The 26,974-nt window shown below is 40.6% G+C and overlaps 1 protein-coding gene and 1 long non-coding RNA gene across 2 annotated transcripts; one reads left to right on the plus strand and one right to left on the minus strand.

The window, feature by feature from the left end:
* The first annotated feature begins 1,794 nt into the window (after nucleotides 1–1,794).
* Nucleotides 1,795–25,948, plus strand: LOC119742171 (monocarboxylate transporter 13-like). Its single transcript, XM_038218210.1, has 5 exons — nucleotides 1,795–1,882; nucleotides 13,852–14,057; nucleotides 22,847–22,990; nucleotides 24,031–24,870; nucleotides 25,614–25,948. The coding sequence occupies exons 2-5, from the start codon at nucleotides 13,865–13,867 to the stop codon at nucleotides 25,754–25,756; spliced, it is 1,320 nt and encodes a 439-aa protein (XP_038074138.1). The 5' UTR covers nucleotides 1,795–1,882; nucleotides 13,852–13,864; the 3' UTR covers nucleotides 25,757–25,948.
* LOC119742172 lies at nucleotides 9,760–11,073 on the minus strand. Its single transcript, XR_005272828.1, has 2 exons — nucleotides 10,962–11,073; nucleotides 9,760–10,887 (listed from the first exon to the last, which is right to left on the minus strand). It is a non-coding gene; the product is annotated as an uncharacterized LOC119742172 (long non-coding RNA).
* Nucleotides 25,949–26,974: the final 1,026 nt, after the last annotated feature.

Raw genomic sequence — 26,974 nt, forward strand, 5'->3', positions numbered from 1 at the left:
TGCCAAAAGCGCATAAATTGAAGCCGTGGTTGGAAACATATTTTTTTTCCACAAAGAGTCTCCATAACGTCCTCATTACATAAGAAAAATGTATTTGGAGGTATGGCATTTACAATATGAGGGCGCTGTTTGATACGGATAAAGTCTTTTGTATTCATCACTGCACCATACAAACCAAATAGCGCCCTCAATATTGTGTCGGCTATAATTATCTCAGACCAAGGCCAGTCCTGCGTATAATTTGCATATATTAGGAGGAAAACGTCCTAATGTATTCGGGATTCATTGATAGCTACCTGGTCCTACATTCGAAGTCCAAAAGATAATGGAGGGACCGGGAACCAGTCTAATAGCTGCAGGTACGATTTCAAAAATAGTAGTGCGCTCCCACATGATATTTTTTACTTACGGGCGGTTCGAACCGCGCTACTATGCTACGGACAAAGTGATCCACTGTGCCAATCTCCATTGTCTTGAACAAAGACTATTTAAAAGTTTCATCTTGCCAGCTTCATGAAGGTTGCATTCGGTGGAAGTTCATTATGTTGTCTTAAAGTCCATGCAAAAACAACAACATTTCTTTCAACTGCTACTTTGTATTTTCTTAGCAATATAAAAGTTATTCAAATTTTGAATGAGACATCGAACGACATAAAATCCACCCACGTTTAGATACTGAATTATTTCTTCACACAATTCAATTATTGGCTGCCAGACAATAGTTCGACTCTCGCAGTGCAGGTTTAGTAATGCGAATAATGGCCTTTTTTTTCAGAGGGTTGCAGACGGAATAATAATAAGAACGAACGAGGAATTCGCACTGATCTTGGGAATTGGACACCACATTGGGGGCGCTGTTGAAAGGGACGATTTTGAACACTATCGCACAACAGGTGGCGCTATTCGTGACGGAATATGTGCCGCAGATGATTTCGCTAAGACAAAAACGATTCACGCGGGTTGTAAGTTTGTAACCATACCGAACCAAAAAAGGATAATGAAGAAGGAAAAATCAGGTCAAAATTTACTGCAGAAACTCGAGCATCAGAAGTGTTCATTTTGAAGACAATGGAACACCGCCTTGTTGTCAGTATTGAGCAGAGGAATTAAAGGGTGCACACCTGTAGGCCTGTAAATAGGCCCGCCGAGCTCATGAATAAAAGTTATACCCTCAAAATATTCTATATTAGAGAGTTCTGAGAGCCATAACATTTGGGTATTGAAGAGATATGGCAATGAACCTCTGGCCCGGACTCGGGGCTTCTAATTCTGGGCATTTTGGATACAATTGGGCTCGAGAGTGGCGCTATTTTGCCATGTTGTGGAGGGATCGTTTTTTAAGATGGCTACCGTTCCGCTTTGGGGAAAACAGGGGTCGTCTTCTTTGGGCGAGAATTTCTCGAAAAGTCAATGGTCAACCCACCAAAAAATGAAAAGAAGTTGAAAGATAACATGTCGATCATCATTTTTCTGTGCAGCTTAAATACCTGTGAGAGTTCTGAGTACTTTAAAACAATTTTGAAGTATGGGCATTTAGCACTAGTGGCTATGGGAATTTTTTTTGCACTGTTGCACCCTTACACAATTAGCAGGCAGGTTGAGGTTATGGCCCGAGAAGCCATTGTACAAATTGGTTTCGCCTGACCTTTTCACTGCCAATCCAAAATATTGTTCGCTTACTCAAAAAAATCAGCTATATAGTGGCCTCACCCATCGTTTTAACAAAGGCATGATTGAATTGTATAGCCCTCGCACTTTACGCATGAACAAAGCTCTTGGTTGGTTTGAGATTCCCAAGATGCCACTTGGTCATTGGTTCGCTTTCCGCCACGACTGCCGCTTGCCACTAGCTCATGTTAAACGTGTGCCTGTGAGTCAGTTTGTGAGTACGCTAGATGTTTCATATTTTTTCAGTTAAAAAAACTCTGAGTTATAATTTGGGTCAGTTGTGATGATGGTAACCATTTTAAAACAACCTGGTAAATATGTGCTGTAGGACAAATAAGGTCGTGTCCGAATTACCTGGCTAAACGGCTTGAAATTACACACGCGTCTTCGGTAGCGGCTGAAGCCACTTTCCATAGGCTCGGCTGTAATTTCAAGTCGTAGCCGGCACGGCCTAGGCTAATAGGGCCTAATGTCAGTTTTAGAATTATTGTCTGGCAGTCAATAATTGAATTTTGTGAAGAAATAATTCAGCAACTTATGCTTTTCGTTCGATGTCTCATTCGAAAGTGCATAACTTTTATATTTTCTGGGGAAATAATTGGAAAAAAAATCGATATCATATAGATTTTTCAAAAACAAGTGTCGACGTGAAACTCTAAAACAGCGGGGAATCATCTTGAAGTGCCCCGCGCCGGTATGGTGTAAGGCCTGTGTAGACGGTAATTCCTTCCCCCGCTAAAACTGTCCGGGGTACAGAATACCTACCGATACATGAAGTTACAAGTTACAAGTGTCCCCCGGTCCGTTTATTCTGTCCATCTTGCGGTTATCACACTGCCGCTGGAATAAATCTTTGCCAGGGGGTGCTGGAATTTCTAAAGGACGGACAAAATTAATACGAAAGCGGAGCGCAAAGCCCTTACGTCGTGGCTTAATTTGGAATATGGATGCTCTGTGGTGCAATCTGAGGCGATTCCTGGCCACTTTCATTTGACGTTTTTAGCAATAGTTTGCTGGGATTATAAAGACAATTTATTTATTATTTTGTTTTAGATTATACTGTTTCTCTTAAAACGTTTAACTGTACTGAAAAGTGGAGAACCCTGTATTTTTATCTCCATTTTTTGTTACATTTAATTCTGGAAAAAGAATTGTATCATTATGCACGACATCGCATGTAAATATTATTGTTGCAAGGCTGCTTTCTTACATTTAGTAAATTCCGTCGTGTATGTTTTGTTTTATTGTCCGAGCCCTTACGGCGTAGGGCCACAGGGCCAGGGGTCCGCTTTAAGGCCCGGAAAATGTTGGATTCTGGATGCACTGTGATGAAATATACTGAAGTATACTGAAACTTACAAAACACGAAAGGATTTTTTTTGGTTCAAGTTAAAACAAATGGTTCCACTGGAAGTGGATGAATTTCTGTTCATAAAAATATTCACATAGTTCTAACTCGCCAAACGATGTAGCTCTCGATATATTTGCAGTTTGTATTTGTTTGTTACAGAGAATGGCAGATATAAAAGATTAAAAGACCATATGCATCTTTTTGTTTATGATCGGTAGATGGCAGGTTTGGGGCTAGGCCAGGATTTACCGGTCTACTGAGTTTTATGAGGAAAAACTTGCAGAGGGTAAAAAACATATGAGGCGCCATGTGTAAATAAATTATTTAACAAAATTATTTATATATAATTCATTATAAATTATATATAAATAAAAAAAGTGTGCAAAAATTATATATATATAATACGGTTGCAAATAAATTATATATAAATAATTCTAGTTTGCCCAAAATTATATGTAAATAATTAGGTTGCAAAAAAAATTATATATAAATAATGCAGTGGCAAATAAATTTATTTACATATAATGCAAACTGCCAAACAATATTTACATATAATTGTCCGGGAAACTGAATTATATAATAAATAATGAATTATATATAAATAATTTTGTTAAATAATTTATTTACACATGGAGCCTCATAAAAACATGAATAGCTTTTTTATTACAACGAAACTACACTGGAATTGGCGTGAAGCGTGACTAGTTTCCATGAAAACCCACTCCTATTGGGTTGGGCATGTGTGTGTGAACCTTGCTCTTTGTTAATGTTCAACGAGTACAGAATGCTAGCAACGTCAATGAAACTTTTACGTGAAAAGAAAAACCTTCAGGGGAAAGGTATGAACAATTGACCCTATTGAAAGATCGAATGACAAAAATCCTGGCTAGCATAATCAACTTTGCCACCATCGTCATGGATATGCATGGCCGAGGTTATTGCTTTCGGGCCAAAGCTTCCATGATGGCGGAAAATATCATAGACATGTCATGATTTTAGATACCTTGAGAAAAATATCGATTCTGTACGAAAGCCCATTAGCGCCACTGCAAGTATATATGTACGGATTACTAATTCGTTAAAACGGATTATTTAATTCGTTATTACGGATTATTAATTCGTTATTACGGATTATTAATTCGTTATTACGGATTATTAATTATTAAAGATATAGCGCCGCCTAGCGGCGATATATATAAGCCCCTGGTCACGTGCTCTCCACGTGTGAGAACATGAGACTTAATTCGTAATAACGAATTAATAATCCGTAATAACGAATTAATAATCCGTAAAAACGAATTAAATAATCCGTAATAACGAATTAGTAATCCGTAATAACGAATTAATAATCCGTAATAACGAATTAAATAATCCGTAATAACGAATTAAATAATCCGTAATAACGAATTAATAATCCGTAATAACGAATTAATAATCCGTAATAACGAATTACATAATCTGTAACATATATACTTGCAGTGGCGCTAATGGGCTTTCGTAGGGTTGTTCATTTGGCACAGCGTGCCCTGCCTATTGTTGACGCGGTCTCGCGCCAGCGCTTGTAAGACAGGCAGTGGCCGACAGTACACCACGCTCTACCGCTGGCGAGATCGACGGAAACTCGTGTGGCTTTTTCCTTAACACCTTCATCATCGGGTAAAAATTTCCATTTTTTCACAGTCAATAAATTGCAACCTTTACGGTTTTGTTTCATCAGTGATCGGATTCAGATGTTGTATTCTATTGTCATTGCATCCACATTCACTAGTTCATTTAAAAAAATATTAATCCCAAAGAGTGCTTAATCGTCAAAGAGTGAGTTCGATTGCGGTGGAGTGTTATGTTTTGTAAGGAATAAGTGGCATACGATTGTTGCGTAAAGGTTTGTCGACTCGATCATGGAGCTATAAAACACACATATTCTTTTTTTATAGCATGTGTTTTATATAGCTCCATGACTCGATACACTTGATAAGGGATGTACTTACGTGAAGCCTTCTCGAAACTTTGCCTGATCTGGTCATGATCGCCGTAAGTGTTCAGGGGCAGATACAGGAATTGTTGCAGTACCATACTTTCAATGGGAGCAAATAGTTAAAAAATATCACCGTACCCCAGCTGGCTCAGTCCGAATGTTGGGCACAGGCAGACATTATTACTGGTAAACTTGTCATCATATTTGGGTGTCAGAGCAGGGGCGGGGGTGGGTGTTGGAGGGTGTTTTACATTATTTTATATATATCTATAAAAAATTTAGTAAGTGCTGGGTTTTTTTTACCCCCAAAACCCCCTTCTGGATCCGCGCCTGGTGTGTTGTACAGTTAACAGTCCCTGTTCTCTTAATATTTTTTTATAACTTTTGTTCCAATCCTCAACAAAACCTGAAGTCTCACAAAATCATGTCTTTCCTATCCTGCCTCTATATTTAGGCAGCAGCAGAGTAGTGAGTGCTATATATATAATAGTATTAAACTATTAAATTATAAAATATTATGACTCAAACCTCCTCCATATCACCCCTAACCCCCCCCCAATCCACCATAAAATAACATTAAACTATTAAATTATAAAATATTATGACTCAAACCTCCTCCATCACCCCGAATACCCCCCCCCCCCCCCATGGGTTAATAAGGAATTATAGACTTTGTATTCAGGCTCTTAGCAATAGATAAGAGTGTGATTATTTGGGGAGGGAAACATGTTCAGGTATTTGCAAAACATCTCACACATGGCGCGCGTGTTGGGACTATTGACTATTGAAGAGTCAAATGGTATGGTAAGTCATACAAAACGAACACAATGTCATTGATGGTTGCTCGGTACAATGCACATTTCCAATGCTTTGTAAAATCGGAGGCTAAAGGTCAAGTTCAGTTACAGTCCACTTATCGTCATAGGGCTATACAGTGACGTTCGTTATTGTAGCAGCTGGGGAGGGGGGTGCTGGAGGGGCTTTAGCCCTCCCCCCTCCCCATTTTTTAGTTAGGCCCCCACCCAAAAAATCCATAAAAAAAGAAATTGCACTACCAAAATGTAAGAATGTGACGTACATGCGAACGGTCTCTCCCGGCCCCTGAATAACTAGTCGTGAAAAGGGTGCATTTGTACACTTTCAGTTAATATAGTGTGCCTGATTGTAGGGTTTTATCAGCGCTCCATATTGAAAATATGGCACGAGCCCCCATGTGTATTTCAGTCGAATGGACCACGGATCCTACACACAAGGATAAACGATTTTAACTGTTCCGAGCTCCAGTACAAAATGCATTGAGCGGGCTTGCCCTAATTGGTTAGACGCGGAGGCAATGTCAAATTACAATAACAAAAATAATACTCTATTCCGTTCTAAAGTTTCCCCCCGGAGTACGATCACAATATCGCATTGCATGCCGCATGCAGACGTTGCTGTTTAAGTCGAGTCCAAAAAATACAAATGTGTATTTCAGTCGCATGGACCACGGAGGATAAACGACTTTAACTGTTCCGAGCTCCAGTACAAAATGCATTGAGCGGGCTTGCCCTAATTGGTTAGACGCGGAGGCAATGTCTAGAACATAACAAAAATTAGAACGCTACTCTATTCCGTTCTAAAGTTATAATTAAAAGTAATTTTTAAAACTCTTTGTAATTTGATACCCGATGACGGCATGATGACGTCAAAGTTGTCGTCATTCTTCGACCAGGTTTCAAGTTCATACTAGGTTTATCATCCCGCGAATCGTTTGAAAGAAATTATGTTCGTTTTGAAATTTGAGACCCGTGTTGTCTGTATTTTAAATCCTCCTGAATTGACCTTCCGGTAGACCCGGAAATAAAGGTCAAGTGACTTGACGTACGCAACCAAAAATATTTATCAATTAATGATCTATGAACATAATTGATCGTTTTTGTTCAAGAGTTACAAGTTAAGTTTGTCAATTTTGAAATAAAAATCGCTTGTACTTTGATACCTGATGACGTCATCATTACGTCAGAGTAATATGCACCACTCGGGATCAGGGTTGATATATGTTCAAAATTATAAGTTTATACTATAAAGAAAACAGAAAACAGCGGAGAATTATTGTCCGGAAAAAGAAGATTAATTTGTACAAGTTTAAAACGGTGACCGGGTCGTACCCGAATTAACCTGATCACGCAATTAATGAACATCGCCAGATGTCACTTTGCTTGTACAAAATTATACTCCTAATTCTATTATATGTAAAATGTATCATATTCAGCTTCATTTTCGCTACCCTTCAGCAACTAATTTTTTTTTTTTTTTGGATTAATTGTACCATGCAGTATTTAACTATTGACCAATATTGTTGCGACTTCCCGGTATTTATTTCGGTTAGACTATCGTTTCCCGACAGCTGTGTATATGCGCGTTAATTATAATGGTCTTCCCTACCGAATTTATTTATGCAGCAAATGCGGCCTTGTTCAAATTCGCACGGAATGTATATATTGGTTCCTTTCTGTATATTTTGGTTTCGTTCTATATATTTTGGTTTCGTTCTATATATATTTGTTTCGTAATAAAGTCATAAAGGGCGCCTCATAGGAATGTAATGACGCTTAAGATTAACATATTCAACTATATACCAAAGCTCATTCAACTCTAACGTGTCACTGTGTGTACACATGAACACTTAAAGGTATAGTCCATCATTTGTAATTTGTGCAATTTGTTCGTGTGAAGCAACACACCTACTCAAAATCTGAAGAAGGGTGCTGAACAACTAACCTGATGAAGTTTCAGCTCAGCTTCAGCTGTATATTTCGAGAAAAACAGCATTCTAGGATCTCGATTTCAAATCAAAAGCTGCTGAATCATGTTTTGAATTGGGCCTGAATTCAGCGTCCAAGACCTTAGATATAGAACTTAAAATAACTAGATCGGACGCGCGTTCGAATGCGCCATTCGCTGTGCACAAAACTTCTGGGTTATTCATGGACGCGCTGCATGCAAAGTCACGTGAATAGGGCCACGCGCAAAGGGCAGCTGGTGAATGCTGGACGGAAAAATATCGCCAACACTCCCACCTGAATTCAGCTATGCGTTGAAGTTCTTAAACAACAGGTTGACATTTTTAACTACGATTTTTGACAATGTGACATTTCACATTCCTTTGAAAAGTTACACATGGGTTTGCCTCTGTGTCTTATTTGGGGCTAAATTGGCGACTGTGTTGAAGGTAATTGATTTTCAGTCTAGGATACTAATATGTACCGAAAAGTAGCCACATTGTGTTCTCATATCTTTAACAAAGGTAAATGTCAAAAGCGTAATTAAATGTCAACCTGTTTTATGAGATTTCCCCCTCTTTTTGGCGAGCTGCGAAGCAGATGCGAGCCTATGTAATACCAATTTCCGTCCGTCTGTCCGGGCGTCCGTCCGTCCGTCCGTCCGTCGGGCCGTCTGTCCGGCCGTCCGCGTTCAGATAAAAATGTTGAAGTTTTTGGTTCTAGTTAACTTGGGGAAAAAAATTAAAAGCAGTTGTCATGTATCATCTCTATTACTTCAGTTAGGTTCATATCATTGCAGTAAATTCAATGATTTTTTTGAGGAATTTTAATTCAAGGAAATGTTAAAGTTTTTAATTGTTACATGTTCATGTATACTGGTATAACATGTACATGTGTGTATACCGGTATAACATGTACATGTACATTATGCATTTTGGGGATGTGCATGAGCTTCTGGTTTGATCTTTTAGTTTATGGGGTTGGAGTAGGGATGGGGTAGGGGAAGGTGGGGTGGGGTGGGTTGGGGGATAGGGGTTGGAGTTAGGGTTTGTGTGAGTAGGATGAGTAGGGGAGCTAGGATGGGTGGGGCGGGGTGGGGTGGGGTGGGGTGGGGTGGGGAGAGGGGTTGGAATACTGGGTTTGGGTGGGGTGGGGATTTGTAGGGGTGGGGTGGGAACAGGTAGGGAGAGACAGGTAGGGGGAGACAGGTAGGGAGAGGATGGGCATGGATGTAGGGGTTGGGTTAGGAGGGGGTTGGGCAGGGGGCGGGATATAGGATCGGAGTAGGGTTGGGTTGGGGATGGGTTGTTGTAGGGGTTGGATAAGGGGAGGGGGCAGTATATAGGGATCAGAGTAGGGGTTGCATGGGGGTCAGGTGGGATGTATGGGTGGGGGAATGGGGTGGGCGGGATATTGGAATTCGAGTAAGGGTTAGGGTGGGGATGTGTAGGGTGGGTAAGGACAGATAGGGGAAGATAGGGTAGGTGGGTGTAGGGGGTTGGGGTAGGGGAGTGTACGGGTCAGGGGAGGGGGAAGGAGATAGGGATTGGAGTTTGGGTGGGGTTGGGATGTGTAGGTGATAGGGTGGGGATGGTTAGGGGAGGATGGAATGGGTGTGGGTAGGGGGTTGGGTGGTGGAGGGGGCGGGTTGGGGATGGGGTAAGGTTTTGGGATGGGGTAAGGTTTGGGGGAGGTGGTGATGGTGCTGTGTCTACATGTACATGTATACCCATTCTTGTTCTGCATTTGTGGCGACTGCACAATAATACAGTGACGGCTAACCTATATACACATGTATTTATTAGGTAATCTGTTGACTTTTTATGTTGACATTTAAAAACTGACCCCTACACCTAGGCACATCAACAAGAATCCTGATCCCCTTCCATCATGCCCATCCCCAACCCTACCTTCAGCCTCCCTTCCTGCCTTGAACAGCGAGCCATGGCGGCTTCGCCGTTCTAGTTTAAAATGTGCAATAAAAATCAACCGTTACTTGCCTATCAGACAAAACATAAACTTTTAATTTTACCAACATCAAAATGAAATAACAGAAAATCATTTTGTAAATGAGCAACGATAAAAACGGGCACTCGAAATATTGCTTTGCTTTAATACTGCTAACATCAATAGGAACATTACATTTGAAATGAATGGATGACTACAAAAACAAGTCTCTGGCCATCTGTTGTGAATACTGAACAAACTAATACTTAAATAACTTTTAGGTAATAAACAATTTATATACAATGAAAAATTACTCGTTAGCTAATAAATACACTGATGAAATGGCAGTTCCATATCCATAGCCATTAATCAAGGTGTCAAGAATATCATTGCTCATGAAAAAAATACATTTGGTTGTCACCATCCGAATATTTATATAAAGGTCTAGCCTATGCAACTACCAGCAGGTGAGTATTGCTTCCCATAAATTTATGAACCAGAATAAGTAATCCAATATATCTTCCTCATATGCATGAACGCAAACAGAGGGCTATTCAATCTTTCAATTTCTGAGGAGCAACAATAAGACGATAACGAAATACTAAGCGAAACTTGTTAAATTTTAGCTATGGTCCACGCACGAGGCCCAGTCATGCATGCGTGGCCAGCTATCTCCTCACTACGCACAGTCGGCAGTGCAATCTTCTTTCTGACGAAGACGTACGCTTTTGTCGAGCAGTGCAAACTTCTTCATCTGTTCACTATGATTGTGATTCGTTGAGCAAGGCGCAGTTTTCCCAGCTCCAGCAAAGTGACTTCCAATTGCAGAATAGGAAACTGTGTTTCCATCTGGTCGGCCATCTCTGGAGTAACAAGTTGCTCCTCTTACAGGCCTTTTACCACCTCTTTGACGGATAAGATCTTTTTCGACATGATCGTCGATTTTCCTGCCGGAGTTGTCTGTTTTCCTGTTCAAGCTTGGAATATATAGCCTTCCTGCTACTTTCGAGGGTAGATCCATTTCTGGTGGTAGACTGTATGCATGCTCTATCGCTGATGTTTGTTTTGCCGGTACAGCCGTGCACTGAAGCAATATCTTCGACGGGGGCTTGGGTCGGTTCTTTCCTTGCCGTTGGCAGCTTTTCTCTCTCGTGCTGAAGTCCATACACGAGACTGTAGTCTTTCTACGAAATATTTAAATACATGACAGTAATTATCGATAGCCTATCCTGGCCCCAAGGCTCATTGTAATACTTACAGGCTTCAAATGAGTCGGGTAGTCTTCAAAGATTGACGGTATGGCATCGACACGCAGACGTGTTTTCCCCCATTCCACCTTGAAGCACTCTGCAGGGAAATGGTCGCTGCAAAGACGATGGTGCTTTGTTGGATTCCATTTGCTGCCATTTGGAATATTTCTCATTGATGTGTTCAAACTAGGAGAATGGTGCATTTTCTTTAATCACCCACATCCCACAACAAAAAGTGACTCCCAATCCTCGTTCCCCGCGGACTATTATTGAAAAGCAGGAGAGGGGAGGGTGATGTTAGGCCAGAAATAATTGTTATTCGATGTTCAGGATCAGGGGTACCATCTTAACTTTTAAAACAATACACTGAAAATATTTTAAGTAGGCCCTGCGCGGTTATTACAAAATTCGGAGGATCCTTTGGATCACACATGGGGGTTTTCTCCACCGCCCATTCCTGTGATTTATGCCCATTTGGCATTGCGTAACGTAGCTTATATTGAGTTAATTTTTATAAAAGCTGTCTTGTTCGAAATGCACTCTCAAGAGATAAATTCTGTGTATTAAGTTACTCACACATGATGTTAACTTCTTGAGAGACTGTCCTCCGGGTCCCTTTCTCCGTCTTCGTTGAACTTTGCTGCCGCACAGATTGCAACCATTTTCAAGCAGTGATGGAGTACAGTACAAGTGATCGTCATGCCGAAGAAATGCGCGTTTAAATTTTTGACCCTATTCACGTGACCAATGGCAGCGTCCTGTCAAAACGCGCGTATCATACGCGTGTCCGATCTAGTTTTTTAAGTTCTATATCTATGTCCAAGACACGTTCTTATTACTGAGCCGAATGCAGCTACCCGATGTCGCGCACTGATCCGACGAATTATAGCAACCGCGCGCGTGCGTGTGCGTCGTGTCAACGCTTGCGCGCGCTTCGCTGAATAAAAAAACGAACTACTAACAGAAATTTCCAACAGTGCGTCTTAAGAAGCACAGTTGGAAAGGCCTTCTTTCGTTGATTTCTTCAAAATAACAGCATGCCAGAAAGAATAATTTCCCAGGGAGTTTAGTCCCCTTACTATCTTTCAGCTAAATACGTTTTTCAACACTTATTACGTCAGTCACTTTTTGAATAGCTGCAAATGATGGACTACAGCTTTAATTAACTAAAGCATATGCGTCTAATACAAGAAAATAAGATGTACACTTTATGCAGCATTTTTGACCAGGCTTTGCAAGGCGTACAGTAAGTCATTTAGTACATTTATAATCAAGCTTTTGTGATGATCCAGGCAAATTAACGTAGGTCCTATTTAAAATTTCCGTTCTACTTTCGTCACGAATTGTTCGTCCATTCAAGTTAATGGTAACTGGAACGCGAAATTGCTTTATGGGGCAAATCCACACCGACTAAATTTGAATGCCAATTTGATGGAGACATTTTCGCTCGTACCCCCGCCCTGCAAACAGGACGCTGTGATACTCTGATGAGTCGCAGAATCTTGTGAAGGAAGTGGCCTATGACCTAATATATATAAGGCATCTGGCTGCAGCTGTTCAAGACCGCAGTTAGACAATGTGCGCAAATGCCATCCGAAAACTTCCCATAGAATTGCGCACATTCCATACCGGATGTGATTTCTGTTTCATTGCGGACCATGTGGACACAATATTGAGCGTCGCATAATGCAATCCGACCGTTCGTGATTCGAAACGGAGCCTGAGCGAGTGACGGGAATTGTAAATTTGCAACACAGATAAGTTTTACAAAATTTCCTACATTATGACGCTTTTCAACGAGAAAAAACATCTCTAAACTGGAATTAAAGAGTAATGAATCAGTCTTAACGGCCGTTGCAAACCTTGCAGAGTCATAACCTTGATGACGCGCAGATCACTGGTCACGCAAAATCCAACCAATTAGAGCATGAATTCATCAGAGTATCCCAACGTCCTGTTTGCAGGGCGGGGTACGAGCGAAGGAGACATTGAGCTGCGCGTACATCTCCAGAGGGCGCGAATGCTTATGGTTGCAGACCAGTAAATAAACTTCCATAGACCCCATGCTCCCACTTCAGAAATTCGGGAAAAATACTCACAACTCTCCAAGGTGTTCTTCGAGACACACATCAAATTAAAGCTTATTTCATCATCTTTCATTTTCTTTTTTTTTTGGGGGGGGGGGTGGTTAACTGATGACTTTTAGGAGAAATGTCCATCCGAAGATGATCACCCCTGAAAATAGTCCTCAAGCCCATCGCCATGTTGAAAAACGATGCCTACACTCCATTGCAAAATAGAGCGCTTTAAGGGCCCCAATTTCATCCAGATTGAACGGAACTACAAGCTCACAGTCCTGTGCACGGCTTCCACCCATATTTCCACAAACCCTCAAGTTCATGGCCCACAGCATGCTCAAATACTGCAGATTTTGAGGGCTTGCAAATCGTGATTTGGCCGGCGCAGGCAATTCGGACCGATTTACTGGTCTGCAACCTATATGAAATTTATCCGAATATGCTTAGCCGTCACTGGGCCCCGTGGATCATAGGGCGTTGCGTGCGGGCGAAGCAGTCGTCCACTTTTTAGAGTATTACTCACTCGCACTTTCGTAACCACGGGAAGAGCATCCAATCAACGGTTCATTGAGCGGGCAGGGGCTGGAACAGGAGCCTAGTCTTGCTAAAGAACAGTCCTTCTCAGCTATACTCATAATGTTGATAAGAAAACAAGATTTTTGAAAGAACGGAGTCGCGGTATAACGCCGCAATTATTGTTTGCGTACAGGCTACAAACAGAAATATCACGCGTACGTTTATTGAAGCCATCATTCGCTCAAATATATGCCATAGCTTATCATCGTGGAGGTTATAGCTTTCTGGTTACCCTTCATTGCAGTGTTGGAGCGACTATGGGTTGTCTGTCGGCTCAAGTTCGATCGGGATGGTGTGCTGTGCTCTCCCTGCACATGACCTGGCTGGTCTGGACTGGTCTCATCAAGGGCCTTGGCGTGATGCTGCCCGTCTTGCAGGAAGAGTTTCAATCGAGTACGTGGCTGGTAGGCTGGACTATCGCCATCATCAACGGAATCAGCGACTTTGTGGGTAGGTCGAGAGGTTACTTCAAGTATAGATAAGCACTTAATTAATAAGGATGAGAGAATGTACTATCCAGGCGCCACTTCTGAGTTTGTGTACAAAGTCTATGGAGAGATAGTCGAGTGCACTTTCAAAGTATTTTCTAACAAAATTGGAAATGTTTCTCAGTCCAAAATTCATGTCTTTTCAACATTTTTTGCAGTGACTGACCTGCGATGAATATGACAAAAAGTGGCGTCAGGATGCAACATTTTTTTCCAGTTGCTATACTTAGTTTCGACCCTCTGAACAAAATGTTGCATTTGTAAATCAAAAGGAAGCGAAATATTTGCGCAAACGAAATGACCATACTCTTCCAGATATCAAATCATTTATGAATGAGGCGATATTAAAGTATGCTCCTTTTTATTATTCACGCGGAAAATCTGTACTAATTTTGTGGAATCTGGTAATATTCAGTCAACAATGTCAGTGTGACAGCTATAAAGTGGAGATTTTAGCAAGGTACGTTTATTTTAACGCCAGCTTTAATTTCTATGCACAATTTCCACCATGTAGAATAATTCATTCTGTTTGCCAGAATTAAATTAAGCATCATATTTCGTGAAACATAGATTTTTTGTCTTCTGGTTTGCAATACTTGTGTTTCCTGAAGTCAATTTTTGTGTAGTTTATTTGAGCAACCTCTAATTCTCCACTGAGGCACAGATATGGCAATATAACGATTTACTTGAAAAGAAGCACCCTCGGTTTTGTTCAAGTTATCTTGTATTCGTGGTGATTAATGATGTGCGACAAAAAGGTTCAAAATGACGTAACATTGTTTGCGAAACATACGTGTTGTGCGTACCACTTCCCTGAACAGCTGTTAAAGTGTTATTAAAATGAATAATATGCATGAGGTGACATGCGTAATTTTTGCTAATTTAAATCATCGTTACCAGCAAATAATATCAAAATTATCTTGTATTCGTGTGCGACATAAACGTTCGCATACGACATCAATTAATCTGTAATAATTGCGAAAGGAAACATACATGTTCTGCATACCATTTTCAGTTGTAATATTAAATGAATAACAGCATGCAGTATAAATTAAGGTAAATTAATCTTCGTTCCTTTTTGGGGGGATGGGGAGGGGGATACAATGAGTGTTGCACTAGGTCGCTCGTCCTGTGAATCGCACGGGCTGGGCTCTCGGGCGACGATCATGGCCCAATTTCACGGCTTTTCAGTATGAAAAGAATTTGCACTAACTAGGCCTATTCCAGAAAGTTCCGCGTAAGCGTATTTTCGCGTGGTAGCAAGTAGTCTGGTTCCGAGAACAAAATATTCTGACTTAATTTTTCTGATCTTCAGAAATACTAATAATCTGTTGGTCTGGGAACCAGACTAGGTAGCAATGACTTTTTACGTGTGCGCGCATGCGCACATCTTGTGCTTACAAACAGGACGACGCTGGGAACGGCTGATCTTGTTTGAGCTCTGACTGGATACATTTTGCGTGACCTGTGACATAGATGCTGCACACAAACTCGCTAGAGCTGTGAAGCATACTTAGCGCGCAACCTCGTCCCCAGGGCTTACTTGATTTCCAACCTCGTTTCCAATAGTATGCCTTGTAGAGGAAACGTTCTTCCTGTATCCTGATTCCATACCGCAATGAGCAAGAACTGGATTTATATCGTGTAGTTGGTGTTGTTATTTCCAACGTGTTTTCACGTTCATTGTAATTATAACGTCCACACCTTCTCAACAAGAATCCTTTCCTTTCCAATTCGTTCATTTTAATATGAAATTTGAAACTGCATATTGACTGGATAAGATAACATGTTTACTTTGAAAAACATCGTGTTTTCGTAACTCACGCCATGCTCACGCCGCGACGAATTGATCGTGCCCTTACCCCATACACCACAAACCAATAATACAAAAAACGCGCTGATGTAAAGCACGGGATGACACCAGAGAATTCCTCATTTTGCATCCGTTTTAAAACAATTTTCACCATGCAAATGATCCAATACCAGGGTAAGTAGTGGAGCTGCTAAGCGAAAAATCGTGCACTTTGTGGTAAAAGCATGAAATTTGGCATGTGGGGTCAAAATGGGCTAAAAATCATTTTGAGATCGGGACCCATCCTGGATCTTGCCCATTTTGGGGGCGGAGCTTGATTTTTCAAAAAAAGGGGGTGCAAACAATACAAACTCATGAAAACTGAATTTAACATCAAATTTCCTTGTTTTTTTTACGCTTTGAAATAAACTCAAGTAGAAATAAGACATTCTAGAATTCTAACACCTGTTATTTTCCACCCATTTTGTGGGCGTGGTCTAAATGGTAAAAGAGGCGGTATATCTTAGCAGTTTGGTTCTAATATGGAAAACATCATTCAGTTTGGTGGTAAAATTCTAAAAATTGGCATGTCCAATTGAAATGGGCTACACATAATTTTTAGAGGTGAACGCATCTTGGATCTTGGCCCATTTGGGTGGCGGAGCTTGATTTTTCAAAAGGGGAGTGCAAAAATAGAAAACTCAGAAAACTGTATTTTACATCCACTTTGTTTCTCATGCTTTGAAACAAAGTGGATGTAAATTCTAACATTCTAACACGTGTTATTTTCACCCTTTGCGGGCGTGGCCTAAATATGTAAAGAGGCGGTACATTAGAGCAGCTTGATTCAAACGAGGGAAAATCATCTTTCTTCTCATTGTCTTCTCTATAGGTTTTTTTTGGGGGGGGGGGGTTGCGAGCTACAGTGCCTGGGGCATGCACTTTTGAGAAATCCTTGGTTTCATTACCAGAAAAAAATTATTTAACGTTTATACTTCGTTTCGTATGAATAAAAAGGAGTAAATGCTTCAGATTTCAAATATGCACTTGTCATTCACAAGGCTGGGTTGGGGCAACCTTGAAATTATAAAGCAAATAATTATATGTTAATCGCGTAAAATTAATATTAACTAAGTTCATAGGGTACAAATGATACCATGTTCGTATGAATAAAACATGGCATTTGCTTTTACTTCCAATTTTGAAGCAGTTTACTCGCATCTGTATGAATGAAAATTAAGCAAACACTTTTACTCAAAACCATTTGCTAAAATCTGAAAATAATTAGTTTTTACCTTTTAGGTTTTGCTACACTATAAGCGTTTACTAGTATGAATATAAAAGAAGTAAATGCTTCAGATTTCAAATATTTACTTGTCATATTTCTGAAGTTCTTAATCTACAGAACTGTAAGTCCGATTGGGTTGAAACTTGGTATGTGGCCAGACCGGGATGTGTTATAGATAAAAAAAAAATGAAGTGACGTCTGATGACACCATCCTGAGATTTTTTATGAATATTTGAATTTTTGGACCGTTTAGCCATATCTCACGAACGCAACATGCAAAGTTAAAAATTCTTTTTTGTATTTGGTTTGTTAGGTAATAGGTATTTGCACAACATTTTTGAAAAACTTGGGTAGGTAGATAATGGTACTTGTATGCAAAGTCCGAAGTGACGTCACGATGACGTCATCATTTGATTTTTTTAATGATTTTTAAATATTTATGATTTTATTCTGCTTCCAAAATTGCACACTTTCTTTCATCGGATAACCATTAAACTTGGTTCAAACCAAGACCACAATGACAAAATGTGTATTGAGAAGGGTTTTACAGATGACGTCATTGCAGGGCATGTGACGTATGTGACGTCAAGTGATAACATTATATTTTAGGAATTATTCTAAGCATTTGAACAACCTTTAACTGCATGAAGCACTATGACAAGTGACTGCAAAAGGACCAACGAAACATAAACATTTGTAAAATGCCAAAAGCCCTGTGTTCTGTTTGCAAACAGACATGGTGTTTCATCTTTTTATTTTTAATATGACGTCACGTGACATGTGACGCCATATTAAAATTGCATATTTTGAAGGCCAATATCTACAGAACCACTGGTCCGATTGGGTTGAAAGTTGGTATGTACCTAGACCGGGATGTGTTATAGATGAAAATTGAAGTGACTCATGATGACCTCATAATGGGTTACGTGACGTCTCGTTAGAGATTAATAGATTTGATCTTTAAAAATCAATATAAAAAAAATCAATATAAAATCAATATGATTTTCGTGGGATATGATAGAATTATCGAGGGTCTTCATTTTTTATATTATGTGCAAAATGTTATTTTGTAATAAAGTTTTGCATGTAGTACTTTCAAAATCTAGGATATGAAAGCCGATTCATAAGCTTTCTTTTAGTACAAGAATCATTCAAATCACTCATTATGTACTTTTCAAGTTACGGAATTTTAAACACAACCACTGTTTTAAAGTTCTGTCCACGTATCACAAAAAATGGTGTGTGTTCTTTCAGCAAAACGAAAACAATTCCAGCGCATCCCCCTATATGTGAAGTGTTTTCGTTTTGCTGACAGAACTTTGAAGACGGTGTTTGTGTTTAAAATTCTGTAACTTGAAAAGTACATAAGTGATTTGAATGATTCTTGTACTAAAACAAAGCTTATAAATTGGGCTTTCATATCTTGATTTTGATAGTGCTTCATGCAGAACTTCATTAAAAAAATGTGTCCTGCCATTTGGATTTCCTTTTTTTTGATTCACCCTGTGTAAGTTACTTGTAGACAATCATACCAATTTAGATATGATTTTTTTTACAGCCGCCTACCTTAAAATGTAGCTCCACCCCTAAAGGGCAACAATTAGTCTTGCAACCGTTTAAACTTATCTTTACAGTGTATGGTAAACATAGTTAAAAGAAATGGAAAAGTTGTGTTTTTACCAGCAAAAATTTACAGTTTTAGAGGTGGGAGGAAAACCCCAGAAGAATAGTCTGGGGAAAACCCACGGAATCAGGTAGGGACTGAAAACCCAATCCACGTGTAGACCATGGGTGCCGATGCACAGCGCATTGTGCACGTAAACGGCATTGCGTTCGTCACGTTTGATGCGCTTTTTTTGTATCGGTCATCCAGCACGTGACCCTCGCCTGTGCCGCTTTCCGTTTCGGTTACGATAGTTTTATTTTCTGCAAACCTATAAACGTGTAAAGCTTTACATTTTGCAGGCCATTTACTCAAGAGCAAATGGTTTTCAGTAAAAGCCTTTGCTTAATTTTTATTCATACAGATGGGAGTAATGCAAATGCCAGTTTTTATTCATACGAACTACCGTATGGTATTATTTGTACTTTTTCGCGATTAACATTAATAAATGCAGTAATTTTTGCGCAGAATTATGTACTTTTATATTTTTAAGGTAGCCCCAACCCAACCTTGAAATATGACAAGTAAATATTTGAAATCTGAAGCATTTATTCCTTTTTATTCATAAGAAACGAAGTAAACGCTTATAGTGTAGCAAAAGCTTAAAGGTAAAAAGTAATTATTTTCAGAATTTAGCAAACGGTTTTTAGTAAAAGTGTTTGCGTAATTGTCATTCATACAGATGCGAGTAAATGCTTCAAAGTGGTAGCAAAAGCAAATGCCATGTTTTATTCATACAAACATGGTATCATTTGTACTTTATGAACTTTTATTAAATGCAGTATTTTTTTTGCAGAATTATTTTACTTTATAATTTCAAGGTTGCCCCAACCCAGCCTTGTAAATGACAAGTGCATATTTAAAATCTGAAGCATTTACTCCTTTATATTCATACGAAACGAAGTAATCCTCAAAAGTGCATGCCCCAGGCACTGTAGCTCGCAAACCCCGGAAAAAACCGTAGAGAGAAGACAATGAGAAGAAATTACAGTTTTAGAGGTGGGAGGAAAACCCCAGAAGAATAGTCTGGGGAAAACCCACGGAATCAGATAGGGACTGAAAACCCAATCCACGTGTAGACCATGGGTGCCGATGCACAGCGCATTGTGCCCGTAAACGGCATTGCGTTCGTCACGTTTGATGCGCTTTTTTTGTATCGGTCCTCCAGCACGTGACCCTCCCCTGTGCCGCTTTCCGTTTCGGTTACGATAGTTTTATTTTCTGCAAACCTATAAACGTGTAAAGCTTTACATTTTGCAGGCCATTTACTCAAGAGCAAATGGTTTTTAGTAAAAGTGTTTGCTTAATTTTCATTCATACAGATGCGAGTAAATGCTTTGAAAGTGGTAGAAAAAGCAAATGCCATGCTTTATTCATACAAACATATGGTATCATTTGTACTTTATGAACTTTATGAATACAGTAGTTTATGAGCAGAATTATTTTGCTTTATGATTTCAAGGTTGCCCCAACCCAGCCTTGTAAATGACAAGTGCATATTTGAAATCTGAAGCATTTACTCCTTTTTATTCATACGAAACGAAGTAAACGATTATTAGGCCAAAAAAGGCTCTGGTTTCTGGTATGCGCGCGCGTCGCCATAGCCATGCGCGTTGGCAATGTAAGATGATGTCTTTCAATGTAAGATGATGTCTCAAACCACCAAACTCACTGGTTCGACTGGAATCCTGCTGCTGCACAATTTTAACGTGTTATTTCTCATAAAGTTATTTCTCACGTCTAAGTTTATTTCAAGCATGAAGAACAAAGGAAAATGGATGTTAAATACAGTTTTTCTGAGTTTTTTTATTTTTTGCACTCCCCTTTTTGAAAAATCAAGCTCCGCCCCCCAAAATTGTGCAAGATCCAAGATGTGTTCACCTCTTAAAATTATTTTCAGCCCATTTTAACTGGACCTGCCAATTTTCAGGATTTTACTACCAAACCGAAAAATGTTTTCCATATTAGAACCAAACTGCTGATATATACTGCCTCTTTTGTACATTTAGGCCACGCCCACAAAATGGGTGGAAATTAACTGGTGTTAGAATGCTAGAATGTTATATTTTATGTTTAAGTTTATTTCAAACCATAGAAAAACAAGGAAAATGGATGTTAAATACAGTTTTTATGAGTTTGTATTGTTTGCGCCCCCTTTTAAAAAAAATCAAGCTCCGCCCCCAAAATGGGCAAGATCCAGGATGGTTCCCGATCTTAAAATGAATTCTAGCCCATTTTGACCCCATTTGCTAAATTTCATGCTTTTACCACAAAGTGCACGATTTGGGCCAAAAATGGACCTAAGCAGCTCCACTAAAGAGAGCAGGTAGTGGAAGGCGCGTACTGCTCGACACTACTGGGGACGAGGTTGCGTAGCGCGCTAGTTGCATATGCGATGCGTGCGAAAGTCATGATACGTTACACAGAATGTCATTCATACTTCCTTCACAAGATTCTTTGAAGCTCATCAACCCCTCCCAGCGCCCTGTTTGCAGGGGGGGGGGGGCTACGAGCGAAACACGGGATTAGCGCACAAGTTCGTCGGTATACAGGATGAGTAAAACAATTTCCGAAACCCAAATATCGGGACCATTGTTTTAGTGAAGTTCTGCATGTAGCACTTTCAAACGAAAAAAAAAAATCACATAATGTGATTTTTTTTTCGTTTTGAAAGTGCTACATGCAGAAAGTCGTTCTGGAAATGGTTTAAGTTTTAGGGAGACACTCGAAAAGTTTCCCTGATGCCCAGTGTCTTCCTATAATGTCAAATAATTCACTACAACGTGTCTCCTTGAGATATTTGTTGTTTTTGCATTTCAACAGAATGCATATTTAAGTTATGAGATCTTACACGTTATACAAACAATAATCAAAATGTGTTTGTTTGTTGGTTTCATTGTTGGTAGTTTGTTTTTATTTTGGCTGACATGTGAAGGCGATGATGTCATGCATCCCAGCGATTTTTAATTTAATATGTTGCATAACATCCATGGCGCGTGGTGCAATCGCCACTGCTCTCTCGCCCTATAGTAGCATGTAGCACTTTCCAAATCTAGGATATGAAAGCCCAATTCATAAGCTTTCTTTTAGTACACGAATCATTGAAATCATTCATGTACTTTTTAAGTTACGGAATTTTAAACACAACGGTACCACCGTTTTAATTAAAGTTCTGTCCACGGATCACAAAAAAAGGTGTGCGTTCTTTCAGCAAAACGAAAAACAATTCACACACATCCCTAATAGCAACATATTAAAGAACGACTTTTGGTGTCGAAAGTTTTCTAAACCGTTTCCCGGGGTCGAGAATTTAGTAAACATTATAAGTTCGGGGAAAGGAACGTATTTAGAAATGGTGTTATAGGTGGGAGTTTGTTGGGCTTTTATTCAGTAAACAAGTCTATTCTCGGTAAACGTTATGTGCCACAGGATTGTGAGTTGGAGTTCTACACCCAACCAAGCGGTTCTTCTCAGAACCACACTTCTTGATAATAATAATGATAATAATAATACCGGAGTCTTATGTAGCGCACGTATCTACCATAGTACCAACTCTTGGGTACTCAAGGCGCTGGAAGTTATGTAGATTATTAAAGACAGGTAAATTAAGTTTTATGAGAAATATGACGCCCACTAAGTAGCACCTTATAAGGGTTTACAAGGTGCTGCGGCGCATATTGCAGCCACTGCCAGAAATACCGGGGCAAAGCCCTTCTCTGAGCGATAAGTGTTGCTGGGTTCTTTAACGTGCACTACACAACACACGGGACCTACGGCTTTACGTCCCATCCGAAGGACGAAGCAATAATGGTAAAGAGAGCACAAGCACCATGTTCCCACGCTCAGGATTCGAACCCATGTACCACGGCACACTAGTCGAACACCATAACCATCGGACCACAGTACCCCAAGAAGAGATTACTTTCCACATGGTGTTACCCGCAATCTTTCTACTTTAGAATATTGACGATGCTTACCAACATTTTGTTATATTCTTGATATAAATAGGACCTTTTGCCGGGCCGCTGGAGATGAAATTTGGACCCCGGATGGTCATTATGATGAGCGGTGTGCTGATTGGTGGATCTCTAGTGGTGGCCTCCTTGGCAACATCTGTCATACAATTTGCTGTGTCTTTGACTCTGCTCTCAGGTAACGAAACTGGTCGATAGTAATGTGGATGCTAAGCTGCACCTCACGAATTCAGAATGGCACACAAGTCACCCATGTTGAATCATCCATTGCCTCCTTAAAAAACATTAATGTTTAAACCATTGATTCTTCCATTGGAGATGAGCCTTTGACTTTCCGAAGTCCCGTCTAAATTATACAAAATACCTATTCTACAGACTTTGAACAGGCCTTTGCAGGTTTATTCAGATACTGATTTTATAGCTGCTCAATAATCATTGATTAATTGATTATAATTTGGAAGAGCTTGTGCAAACGAAACACACTGGTTTTAGAGACCGAGTCCAAACTGAACCATCTCCCTGAATGTGGCTCACTTTCACCAACATTGAATCGTGAAGTATTTTGGGTTTTTTGTGTTCCGACACCCCTATGTTCCGACACCCCTATGTTCGGACAACTCAACCTATGTTCCTACACCCCTATGTTCCTTCACCCTATGTTCCGACACCCCTATGTTCCGACAACTCAACCTATGTTCCGACACCCCTATGTTCCGACACCCCTATGTTCCGACACCCCTATGTTCCGACAACTCAACCTATGTTCCTACACCCCTGTGTTCCGACACCCCTATGTTCCGACACCCCTATGTTCGGACTACTTAACCTATGTTCGGACTACTCAACCTATGTTCTTACACCCCTATGTTCCTACACCCTATGTTCCGACACCCCTATGTTCGGACTACTCAACCTATGTTCCGACACCCCTGTGTTCCGACATAAATGTTCCGACAACCTGCACATAAGATTGTGTTTCTCCCGGTGAGGGTTAGGGGTAGGATTAGAGATATGGATAGGGATAGGGATCGGGATAAGGATAAGAACATGTGCAGTCGGAACATAGGGGTGTCGGAACATAGGGTTGTCGAAACATAGGGGTGTAACCAATACAACTGTACGTTTTGTTGGAAATGCTATTTTTTTCTGAATCTCCTTACGTTATTTACAAACTGAAATAATTTGGGTTGAATTTGTTTAAATGTTTCCTCTCCGCAGGCTGTGGTATAAGTTTTGCCAATATCCTGACCAGGGCGATGGTGGGGCGGTACTTCACGACACACTACACCGCAGCTAACGGCATCGGGCACGCGGGCCATTCGGTAGCTCTCATTGTCTTCGCACCTCTGACTCAACTCCTCCTGGACACCTATGGTTGGAGGGGAGCCATGCTGCTCCTGGGCGGGATCTGCATGCACCTTGTCCCGTGTGGGACCCTCTTTACCGACAGACCGACGTCGCAAAGACACGGTGGTGCGAGTGGCGACGAGTACGCACCGCTCCCTGGCGATTCCGAGTCTCTGCCCCAGAGTTCCAAATGCTGCTGCTGCTGCCTCGAACTCCAGTTCAGTGGTGCACGTTGCGCTCTGAATTTCGGCCTGGAGGTCTTTGAGAAAGCCTCTTTTTACCTGACGGCGGTCCTCTTCATTAGCAACCGCCTAGTCAACGACCTGTGGGTTATCTACTTTGTGGACCACGTTTACGCTAAAGGATTATCCGGGCAAGACGCCGTGACTTTCACCGCAGCGGCCGGAGTGGCTAATCTGGTTGCGAAGGTAGCTCACGGACCTGTGGTGGACAGGGGTTGGATGGGGCTCCGGACAATGATGGTCGTGACAATAACCGTGGCTGCCGCTTGCCTCTTCACTGATCCATGGATGAACACCTACTGGTGGCTAATGGTCAATGCTGTGGTTTTCATGGGTGCAGCTGGCGTGATTGGTGCGCTGCTAGATGTGTATACCAAAGACCTGCTCGGTGCGGATTATCTTGTCAGTGCTTTCAGTTGGATGGGAGTCTTGAGTGGATTTGCCACAACCAGCCTTGGATTCTTACCGGGTAAACTTTAACAACTTCCCTTGTTAACATCAGCAAACATCCATTTTTGGAGAAGCCTTAATTGACTCCCGGCCAGAGAGTTACCTTGTCAATACCAATATGCTTGTTAAAATAGTCCGTGCACGGACATTCAATATCCATGTACGTGCGATGAGTTCTCGTCTCCACATTTTGCTGACTGGACTTGATATTATAAAAGCAACCTTAAACCCTATAATATTTGTCTTACAATCTGTCGAAGATGATTAATATACTGCCGAGCATTCAATTAATGATTTTCTTGTTCGGTATGATTCAACCGACTAGCCCTCCCAAAAGGTGTGCGTTCTTTCAGCAAAACGAAAGTAATTCACACATCCTTTAATGTGATTTGTTTTCGTTTTTGCTGAAAGAACACTTACCTTTTGGTGATCCGTGGACAGAACTTTAAAACGGTGGTTGTGTTTAAATTCCATAACTTTAAAAGTACATGATGATTTGAATGATTCTTGTACTAAAAGAAAGCTTATGAAAAGGGCTTTCATTTACTAGATTTTGAAAGTGCTACATGCAGAACTTCACTAAAACAATGATCCCGACATTTGGGGTTGTTTTGTTACTCACCCTGTATTACAGTTAAATGCTCTTTCATTTGCCTTGAGAAACTAGAGGAAACGCATGGCAGTGAAATGTTTTTATTAAGCCTGAAGCGTACTTAATCCAAAGAACAAATCTTGAATTGATTTTGGCTGGTCTATTTTCAGGTTGGATGTATGATGTAAGCGGAAGTTACGACGGCGCGTTTATTCTGATGGGAGGTATCTGGTCCGTGTCACTCGTTGTCATGGTGATGGAAGGTGTGATGTACAAACTAGGGTGGATCACCAGAGATTCCGACAAGAAGTGAACCATATTTACCTCGGGTCACCGAATTGTATTGAATGGTCAACGGTTTGACTTCAACTGGTTGTATCACTCAAATGATTGTATCACTCCAACCGATAAAGACCTCGTATATTATATATAGGCCTAGTAGACAAACAGCGGATGGTGCTATGTGGTCTACTCCAGTGGCGTAGCCACGGGGGGCGGGGCGACAGCCCCCCCAATGAAACCTTGTCGCCCCCCACTGAGATTTTGAGTTTCTAAAAAAATTATCATTTATCTACATGACGCCCCCCCCCATGAAATGTTCCAGCCCCCCAGCGCCCCCCCCCCCCCCCCACTGAAAAATTCCTGGCTACGCCACTGGTCTACTCACAAGAGGCCACTGATCTTCATGTAAACAATCCTTAATGCCATTACAGCCGTGTGGTTGCAAAGTGCGATTTCTAAAGGTTACGTAACACTTTATTTTGAATAAAACTATAAATGCACAAAGGACATGTTCACACAGGCGGGCGAAATCTTTGAAAATTAATTTCTCCCGTTTGGAAGCCCGTATCTTCTTGCAAATTTTAGGGTTTATTTCCCTTAAAATGATCCAATTATGTGCTAAAATCGTTGTGATATGTTCATTACCTTTCGTTGAAATTGGAAAACTAGGCCTGCCTACGTGCATTTTTGAAAGTTGTAGTACCGAACATGGCGTTTGCAAGATTTGTCAATCTTTTCAAGCCTCACGAATATTAATAAGGTTCCTAATATCCATTATGGTGTACAGCACACATTTGGAGAAAAGCCTCCTTCACGAGTTATTAAGGGAATAAAATGTGTGTAAGGGAGGTATTAAAACACTCTGTTTAAGACCGGTGGGAATCTGGATGGGTGATAAATACCCTCGGCTTCGCCTCGGTTAATTATCACCCATCCAGACTCCCACCGGTCTTAAACAGAGTGTTTAATACCGACCGAACACATATTTATTCCCATTCATAAATACTTTTTGGTCGAAAAAAAATCTTTTCCCTCCAAATTCAAAACATGTCAAAAACTAGACGTCACCAACCATTTTGTTCAACAAGTTTGACTATGACTATAATATGGAATGCCCCTCCACAACTCGTTACCTTTTATCGACATTGGCGTGCGCGTCGCGCGTACTGCGCGATGTCGTGCAAAACGCAGCTGGGCTGATGTAGTGTGAATTTCGGACCATGAAATACTGATTCACTGGTAGAACATT

Source organism: Patiria miniata, unplaced genomic scaffold (assembly GCF_015706575.1).
Source record: "Patiria miniata isolate m_02_andy unplaced genomic scaffold, ASM1570657v1 HiC_scaffold_5, whole genome shotgun sequence".
NCBI lineage: Eukaryota > Metazoa > Echinodermata > Asteroidea > Valvatida > Asterinidae > Patiria > Patiria miniata.

What these genes read in the sequence shown, in the direction of transcription:
- LOC119742171 (XM_038218210.1), top strand. Translation starts at nt 13,865, where the DNA reads ATGGGTTGTCTGTCGGCTCAAGTTCGATCGGGATGGTGTGCTGTGCTC. An exon ending in CGGAATCAGCGACTTTGTGG is followed by an intron (nt 14,058 to 22,846) that starts GTAGGTCGAGAG and finishes TGATATAAATAG; the next exon opens with GACCTTTTGCCGGGCCGCTG. An exon ending in GTCTTTGACTCTGCTCTCAG is followed by an intron (nt 22,991 to 24,030) that starts GTAACGAAACTG and finishes TCCTCTCCGCAG; the next exon opens with GCTGTGGTATAAGTTTTGCC.